This window comes from Cherax quadricarinatus, chromosome 5 (genome assembly GCF_038502225.1).
Source record: "Cherax quadricarinatus isolate ZL_2023a chromosome 5, ASM3850222v1, whole genome shotgun sequence".
Lineage (NCBI taxonomy): Eukaryota > Metazoa > Arthropoda > Malacostraca > Decapoda > Parastacidae > Cherax > Cherax quadricarinatus.
The window spans coordinates 54,024,415-54,034,076 of record NC_091296.1 but is presented as its reverse complement, the minus strand read 5'-3'; the positions used below and the strand labels follow the sequence as shown (position 1 = coordinate 54,034,076).

Here is a 9,662-nt window from a genome sequence, read left to right as displayed (position 1 = left end):
GACCGAAACGTCGTCGTAAGCTTCTGTCTTTTATGTGCGGGTTATTTGTGTATTGCTTTCCTCTCGTCTAGGGCCTTCAAATCCGGTTTTTAACCTTTCCAGGCATCACATACCTCTGAGCTCTGAGATAAATCATACTACAAACATTTTCTATATTTTGGAGATGCCTCATCCAATTGAATTATAACGGCCATTTGTCTGACCTACTTGTTTTTTCGTCTATCTAGGTCACACTCAAATAAGTTTTCGTGTCCAATTTTTTTTTTTTTTTGGTCTTTTTTCGTCGGCTTCAAATCATCAGCAATCAAAGACACTTATGATTCAATCTCATCAGTTGCATTGTTTACGTATATCGGAAACAGTAGGAGCCCCAATACCGAACCTTATGGTACCCCATTTGTTACCCTCGCCCACTCTTGACTCTTCCTCCTTAACTGATACTCTCTATATTCTGTCTGTTAGGCATTCCATGAGCCTCTTAAGCACTTTTCCCTTTATTTCTGCCTGTTTATCTAGCTGGATTTACTTCTGGCTTTGAACTGCATTACCCGTCTCTCAGCAGTGAAGAAAGATGCAGTCCAGCCAGCCCTCTCACTCGTGTTTTATTTCAGTTACTAAACTGCGGGAATCCAATACGTTTCTCAGGCATCATTTGCCTTCCTCGAATTCATACCGGCTTTCTTTGATGTATCTTTCCCTCTCTTGGTGCTCTACCAACCTTCTATTGACAATCTTCTAAAAGAAACTTGATAACATAGAGGTCAGTGAAACTGGTCTCTAGTACAGGAAGGTCTGACTGTTTCCTTTCATGACTATTTTGACTACATGTGCCCGGAAATTGACCTTCTTTTTTTTTTTTTAATGATCTGTTAGTTTGCTTAAGACCTTCAATATTTCTGCACCCTAATTTAGTACCCATAGTGATATTTTGTCGAGTTCCAGCAATTTCGTTGTGTCTAACCTATTAATTATTTTAGCCACGTATTCCTTAGTGTTGACTTTTACGTATATTTTCAATGGTAATTTTCCCATCTCTCCTGTTAATGTTTCCTTAAACCCGCTGTTAATGTCCTCACATCTTTGTTGTCTTCGGTATAATCCCTTTCCTCTTCTTCTCGTCTTATCGCATAATCGCTTACTGTTACTTTCCTTCTAATGAAACTATAAAGAGGCTCTGGTTTTCTTTTAGGCTACTGATTTTTAACCTGTTTTGGTTCGCCTCCCTATCGCAGTTGGCCATCATCTCCAGGACCCTCTCCTTACTTCATTTAAAATTCTAAATCTTTAAAAATTAAAAAAAAAGGGGGATAGCGGACGAATTCCTTGTTAAGCTCATCCAGCTGAGTGACTTGCTATTTTAACCTGGACTGGAGCTGACCAAGCGAGACACCGGAATCTAAGTTTACCAAAAAGATTGTGTTTCTATGCTCACTTCGGCTTTTCCAGGATTCGATTTTGGCCATAAAGGCCAAATAAGGATGTGCAAATACACGTTAAGGCCATTCGTTATTTTTGTTACGGTTCTCAACCCCATTCCTGGAAATCAATCACAAACCCACACTCTAGGAGGGGGCGACACCCCCTTTCCCGGTTAAGAACCGCTGTTTTAGCCGACTGATGGGATGTCCTTTTCAAAGGGCCTCCTCGCCTCCCTTTTTATTCTCATTTAATCATTTCTGGCTCTTCCTATCACTAGTTTCTTTTCTTCTGTGTGTGTGTGTGTGTGTGTGTGTGTGTGTGTGTGTGTGTACTCACCTAATTGTAGTTGCAGGGATCGAGACTCAGCTCCTGGCCCCGCCTCTTCACTGAACGCTGCTAGGTCCTCTCCCTGCTCCATGAGCTTTATCATACCTCGTCTTAAAGCTATGTATGGTTCCTGCCTCCACTACATCGCTCGCCAGACTGTTCCACTTCCTAACTACTCAATGACTGAAGAAATGCTTCCTAACATCCCTTTGGCTCATCTGAGTCTTCAACTTACAAGAGTGACCCCTTGTTTCTATGTCCCCTGTCTGGAACATCTTGTCTCTGTCCACCTTGTCTATTCCAGACAGTATTTTGTATGTCGTTATCATGTCTTCCCTATCCCTCCAGTCCTCCAGTGTCGTCAGGCCGATTTCCCTTAACCTTTCTTTATAGGACATTCCCCTTAGCTCTGGAACTAACCTTGTCGCAAACCTTTGCACTTTCTCTAATTTCTTAACGTGCTTGACCCGGTGCTGGTTCCAGACTGGTCTCAGTAGTACCAGTCACCAGTAACCACCAGTAGATGACTCACTACCAACCGTCTGTGTGAATCACTGAGCCGTCCAAAATCAAAGTAGGTTCGAAAGTTATGCTGACTAACTTTAACAAAACGTCTGCAATGCCTAAGCTTGATCAAAAGTTTGTTGGTCCTTATCGAGTAGTTGAACATATCACTGGCAATAAGTATAAGGTTAGAGAAATTAGTACTGGTCAGTATAAAGAATCGCATTTAGATCATATGAAGTTAGTATGTGATGATAATGATGTTCCAACCCAGACTAATGTGACAGACTCTGACAATCCTCCTGATCCTGTACTCTCTTCCTCTAATACTCAGTCAGACGATCAACCTGAATGTCGTTATTCCCTACGTACACGACAGGTATTGAGAAATCCTCAAGTATCATTTGTAACTACCAATTCAGGTGGCCTGGTGGCTAAAGCTCCCGCTTCACACACGGAGGGCCCGGGTTCGATTCCCGGCGGGTGAAAACATTTCGACACGTTTCCTTACACCTGTTGTCCTGTTCACCTAGCAGCAAATAGGTACCTGGGTGTTAGTCGACTGGTGTGGGTCGCATCCTGGGGGACAAGATTAAGGACCCCAATGGAAATAAGTTAGACAGTCCTCGATGACGCACTGACTTTCTTGGGTTATCCTGGGTGGCTAACCCTCCGGGGTTAAAAATCCGAACAAAATCTTATCTTATCTCTCTCTTATCTTATCTTACGGCTTGAGTTAGCCAGTGCAACAGAGTTTGATCCTCCCAGAGATGATGCCCATTCTGCATATGTCAATCTCACCCTAGCAGAGTTGGGGTTAAATGTAAATAACCTGTATAGATGAATAATTACAGTATCAACTTATTAATATTCAAGATTTTTTTGTGTGTTCACGTTCTCTCCGAATTCTGAGATTTAACAGTCTAGATTTGAGTGCACCGAATCTGCCTTTCTGTTAAACACTTCTTTCTTTGTATATATTTCTTCCTCAGAATCCGTAGATCACGTAAATACAGATCAATCGATCAATTTTTTTTTCACTTCTGTTGTGTAATCCCAACGTTGAGTTTCATTCGATGAGTTGTGCTATATCATACCTTGTAATGCATTACAGTTTCATTACAGTTTCATTACAGTAAGTTTCATTATAGTCAATTACGTAAGCTTCCGTTCCAATATTCTACTTATGTATGTTATAATGTTCAATTGTTGTGTACTTTGACATTGTATAGAATCAGCCCAAGCTGTAAGCCTGCCATCTCTAGTTTGTATTAGCTGTATGTCGGGACGACATACTTTAGCGTCGCCGAGCTCTCAGTAATACCAGTTACCAGTAACCACCAGTAAATGACTCAGTACCAACCGTCTGTGTGAATCACTGACTGTTATTCACGTTGCTGCTGACCATGGCATGTTTTTGAACGCCGCTCACCCCCTAGGCACTGGTGGGTTGGTCTGAAGATAGAGAGCAGAGAGGCAAGGCGGCTGATGGTGCTTCCCATACTTTCCGTTATAATTATACGTACTAACCAGCCTACATGAGTGTACTTACCCCCATCCACGTTTCGAATCCCCCATGACACTGGTGCTGCATACTCCAGTATGGGCCTGACGTACACGGTGTACAGTGTCTTGAAAGATTCCTTACTTAGGTATCAGAATGCTAATCTCAGGTTTGCCAGGCGCCCATATGCTGCAGCAGTTATCTGGTTGATGTGTGCTTCCAGAGATGTGTTCGGTGTTATATTCACGCCAAGATCTTTCTCCATGAGCGAAGATTGCAGTCGTTGGCCACCTAGCCTATACTCTGTCTGCAGTCTTCTTTGCCCTTCTCCGATCTTCATGACTTTGCATTTGGCAGGGTTGAACTCGAAAAGCCAGTTGCTGGACCACATGTCCAGCCTATCCAGGTCTCTTTGAAGGCCTGCCTGATCCTCATCTGATTTAATTCTCCTCATTAACTTCACATCATCTGCGAACAGGGACACCTCTGAGTCTATCCCTCCCATCACGTCATTCACATATACCAAAAATAGCACTGGTCCTAGGACTGACCCCTTTGGGACCCTGGTTGTCACCGGCGCCCACTGTGATACCTCATCACGTACCATGACTCGTTGTTGCCTCCCTGCCAGGTAATCTCTGATCCATTGAAGTGCCTTTCCCGTTATACGCGCCTGATCCTCTAGTTTCTTCACTAATCTCTTGTGAGGAACTGTGTCGAAGGCCTTCTTACAGTGCAAGAAGATGCAATCAACCCACCCCTCTCTCTCGTGTCTTACTTCTATGTGTGTGTGTGTGTGTGTGTGTGTGTGTGTGTGTACTCACCTAATCGTACTCACCTAATTGTGGCTGCAGGGGTCGAGACTCAGCTCCTGGCCCCAGCCGTGTATGTGTATGTGTGTGTGTGTGTGTGTGTGTGTGTGTGTGTGTGTGTGTGTGTGTGTGTGTGTGTGTGTGTGTATGTGTGTGTGTGTGTGTGTATGCGTGTGTGTGTGCGAGGATGGGGGCTCGGGGAGGACACTGACTCAGGTTTGTGGGAAGTGTAAACACTGACACAAAAACTCATGGTAATGCTCTCCAGCTCTCCCGTTCTCTCAGTCCCAGAGTGAAAGTAAAGATTCACACGTCCTTGACACACACACACACACACACACACACACACACACACACACACACACACACACGGACCACTACACCAGAAGATCCCAGTAATGCTCAGTACTCGTGCACATACCACAACCTACAGTGGAATAACAGAGCAAGGCGGGAGAGACAGGAAAATGGAAACATATAATATGCAATGGAATCGGCGTGAGATGCGAGAGGCAAGGGAGGAGGAGAAAGGAAGAAGAGATAATATAGTTGAATAAGATTTAGGTGGGTGTGGGTGAAAGGTTGACCATCACTGAGGAACATTTAGCACTGGGTAATTATGTGGAGCCTTGCAGTGATGTTTGTGAAGACATGTCAACTACACTCTCCTTGTGACCGGGAATTTTATTATTATTATTATTATTATTATTATTATTATTATTATTATTATCAATATTATTATTATTATTATTATTATTATTATTATTATTATTATTATTATTATTATCATCATTATTATTATTATTATTATTATTATTATTATTATTATTATTATTATTATTATTTTGTTGTAGTTATTATTATTATTATTATTATTATTATTATTATTATTATTATTATTATTATTATTATTATTTTGTTGTAGTTATTATTATTATTATTATTATTATTATTATTATTATTATTATTATTATTATTATTATTATTATTATTATTATTATTATCATTATTATTATTATTATTATCATCATTATTATTATTATTATAATTATTTTTATTATTATTATTATTATTATTTTGTTGTAATTATTATTATTATTATTATTATTATTATTATTATTATCAGTTTATTGTAGTTATTATTATTATTATTATTTTGTTGTAATTATTATTATTATTATTATTATTATTATTATTATTATTATTATTATTATTATTATCAGTTTATTGTAGTTATTATTATTATTATTATTATTATTATTATTATTATCACCATCATCAATAGTAATACTAATTATGTAAAGTAAAAGGACACAAGTGCAACTAATGTGACATTTTTTTGAGGCAACGTTTCGCTCTCCAGGAGCTTTATCAAGCCATTACAAACAATACATGGACACAGAGGGTATATAAAGGCTCAGAGTGAGGTGCAGTACTAGTGAGGTAACATTTCGATGTTCACTAGTGGTAGTAGTAGTAGTAGTAGTAGTAGTAGTAGTAGTAGTGACAAAAGTAATAGTAGTAATACAATATGGTAGAGCAATTAATTCGTACATGAGTAAAAGGATATAAAAGCTATTACTTGGGTAACATAAAAATAGGTTGGACAAATATAGACTGGAAAGAGGCAGCCTGTTTCAGTGTTCACTGAGCTACATTTTCCTTCCTTTTTCATCAAAGACTGCAAGAAAAGAGCTCTTCAGATCATTAATTCTCCATGCACCAACACCACTCCCAACAAAGTTATAATTCTTCCCAACAGCCAGGTTGCACTGAACGTTTCAAAAGTACTTTCACAAGCTAACACCAGAGTCGCCATCGCTTCTAGCACTTCAATAAAGGATCTAACCAGAACAAAATCCAAGCACCACGAACCAGTCAACGCAGGAGTTTACACTATACCCTGTGGAGGCTGTGACAAGATTTACGTAGGTGAAACAGCAGGAAACCTCGACACCCGCCTCAATGAACACATTTACGCATGTAGGAACGATAACTAGAACAACGCCTGTGTACAACATCGAAATTCTACCAATCATCTCATGAAATTCAGAGACGCCCAATTAGTGATTAAAGAAACTAATTTCCGCACTGATCGCTGTTTCGAATACAATTAAACAAAACAACGGCAGCTTCACCATCTCTGAAGTCTTAGCAAGAATCCTCCTGAAAACAGTAAACCCTGCCATCACATAGTCTCTCCTGTTATACTGCACATCACAGAGAGTGAACAATGAAACAAGCTGCCTCTTTCCAGTCTATATTTGTCCAACCTATTTTTAAGTTACCCAAGTAATAGCTTTTATATCCTTTTACTCATGTACGAATTAATTGCTCTACCATATTGTATTACTACTATTACTTTTGTCACTACTACTACTACTACTACTACCACTAGTGAACATCTAAATGGTACCTCACTAGTACTGCACCTCACTCTGAGCCTTTATATACCCTCCGTGTCCATGTATTGTTTGTAATGGCTTGATAAAGCTCCTGGAGAGCGAAACGTTGCCTCAATAAAATGTCACATTAGTTGCACTTGTGTCCTTTTACTTTACATATTGTCGGTAATTCTACCAACTTTATTACAATACTAATTATAATAGGAGTAATAGTAGTAGTAATAGCATCAGCAGTAATAACAAAAGTAGTAGTAAGAGAAGTAGCAGTAGTATAATAGTTTACATGTGACTGATGAGTGTTGTCTGGACACAGGTGTGCTGGGTGTTGGTCCTCCTGCTGGCGCTCACCGAGCTGCTTTCCTTCGTCAGCTCGGACGCCGATGCTGACCCCACCAAGAAGGGCGGCGGCAGAGGTGGCGGCGGAGGCGGTGGAGGCTATGGAAGAGTCTATTATCAGCCCGTAGTTGTTATGCGAAGCGGTTATGGTGGTGGCGGCGGCTATGGTGGCGGCGGCGGCTATGGTGGCGGCGGCGGCTATGGTGGTGGCGGCAGCTATGGTGGTGGCGGCAGCCATGGTGGTGGCGGCGGCTATGGTGGTGGCGGCGGTAAAGGCAAAGGAGGTTCCTATGGAGGCGGTGGAAAAGGAAAAGGAGGTGGAGGATTTGGAGGCCTCTTCAAACGTGGTCTGTTTGGAAGTGGAAAAGGTAAAGGCGGTGGAGGAGGCTATGGAGGAGGTGGAAAAGGGAAGGGAGGTGGTGGTGGCTATGGTGGAGGTGGTGGCTATGGAGGCGGAGGAAAGGGAAAAGGAGGTGGGGGATTTAAAGGTCTCTTCAAAGGTGGTCTGTTTGGAGGTGGAAAAGGAAAAGGCGGTGGAGGTGGCTATGGAGGAGGTGGAAAAGGGAAGGGAGGTGGTGGTGGCTATGGAGGAGGTGGAAAAGGGAAGGGAGGTGGTGGCGGCTATGGTGGCTATGGAGGAGGTGGAAAAGGCAAAGGAGGTAGAGGATATGGAGGTCTTTTCAAAGGCGGCCTCTTTGGAGGAAAAGGAAAGGGAGATTGCTATGGCGGAGGTAGTAAAGGAACAGGACTCTTTGCATTCTTCGACGGAGGTAAATGCAAAGGTAAAGGCGGCGGAGGTGGCATGAGTTATGGCGCCAGTTATGGAGCATCTTACGGAAGCAGTTACAGTGGAGGCTACGGAGGTGGCGGCGGAGGCTACGGAGGTGGCGGCGGAGGCTACGGAGGTGGCGGCGGAGGCTACGGAGGTGGCGGCGGAGGCTACGGAGGTGGCGGAGGAGGCTACGGAGGCGGAGGCGGAGGCTATGGAGGCGGAGGCGGAGGCGGAGGATATAGTCGGTAGGAACCAATCATAGTGATATTTTGTTCCTCGGCACCAGAGTGCCATAATCCACATCTTCCTTCAGTGAGAGAAGAATGATTCGCACCGAGAGAATCTACCGATACCAACACAGAAGACGTAATGTCATATCACTTGCCAGTTTACATCGAAGGTAACACAACACTTCATGCAAGTGACATCTTGGAGACTTCTTAAGGATACACAACACTTCATGCAAGTGACATCTTGGAGACTTCTTAAAACTGCTACCATCACTGACACATCATGGTATGGTAGACCAGTGTCAGAGTAGCTGCTACCATTAAGGATACACAACACTTCATGCAAGTGACATCTTGGAGACTTCTTAAGGATACACAACACTTCATGCAAGTGACATCTTGGACACTTGTTGAGGATACACCTTCACTCTTCCTTACAGCAAATCTTTCTCATCCTCAGAGACATTCATTGTATAATAATCAATTACTGTGGTTATAAATTTCTGAAAATATACTCTAACTCTCACAGGTTAGGTTAGGTAAGGTTCGTCAGGAAACAGGACAAGTGTTTCCTGACGTTGGTCTTAGATGATGACCCGCCGTGGGAGTTTTTGGTCATCTGATCGAGGCCTTCCGCTGGCTTACCGGTCCATCCCTCGTATAACAACATAAAAGCCAGAGGTTAAAAATAATACGAAAAAATCAACTTACATTTTGCTTGTAAATAATTTTCTCTAGGTTTGCAAATAGGTAATAAAATTATTTAATTGTAAATAATTACGCAAAACATTTCGCAGATATATTTATTAATATTAAGTTTTTTTGCTTTATTTAATCTTTCTTAAAATATGTTACTTCTACTCATTATTTTACAGATTATATTATTTTAGTTTGGTTACCAAATTTATATATATATATATATATATATATATATATATTTATATATATATATATATATATATATATATATATATATATATATATATATATACATACATGTACCTGTGTGTGTGTGTGTATGTAATAAAGAAAGCAAATAGGTTTTCTTAGCTCCTGCAATAGGGAGCACAAGCGGTTATAACTTTAAGCTACGTAAAAAGGAGTATTGGAAGAATATTGGAAAATATTTCTTCGCCAATAGAGGTAGACAGCTGGAATGAAACCAGAGAAAAAATACTGTCAAAAGTTTATCATTTTTTTTTTCGATATATAAGATACATTTTTTGGGGACGGGAGACCGTGAATGTGAGTTCTATTTGTGTGACTATAGAATAGGTAATTAAAAATAGGTAATTGTAAATATGTAATTCTATACAAACATACATACACACACACACACACACACACACACAC

At 40.9% G+C, this 9,662-nt stretch overlaps 1 protein-coding gene across 1 annotated transcript in view; it reads left to right on the top strand.

Moving 5' to 3' along the window:
* The window catches only part of LOC138855449 (uncharacterized), a 12,658-nt gene extending 3,557 nt beyond the window's left edge, over positions 1–9,101 (top strand). The window contains exon 2 of the mRNA XM_070104855.1: positions 7,285–9,101. Coding sequence (XP_069960956.1) covers positions 7,285–8,328 — 1,044 coding nt within the window. The 3' untranslated portion in view covers positions 8,329–9,101. The remainder of the gene's footprint in view (positions 1–7,284) is intronic.
* The last annotated feature ends 561 nt before the right edge of the window (positions 9,102–9,662 follow it).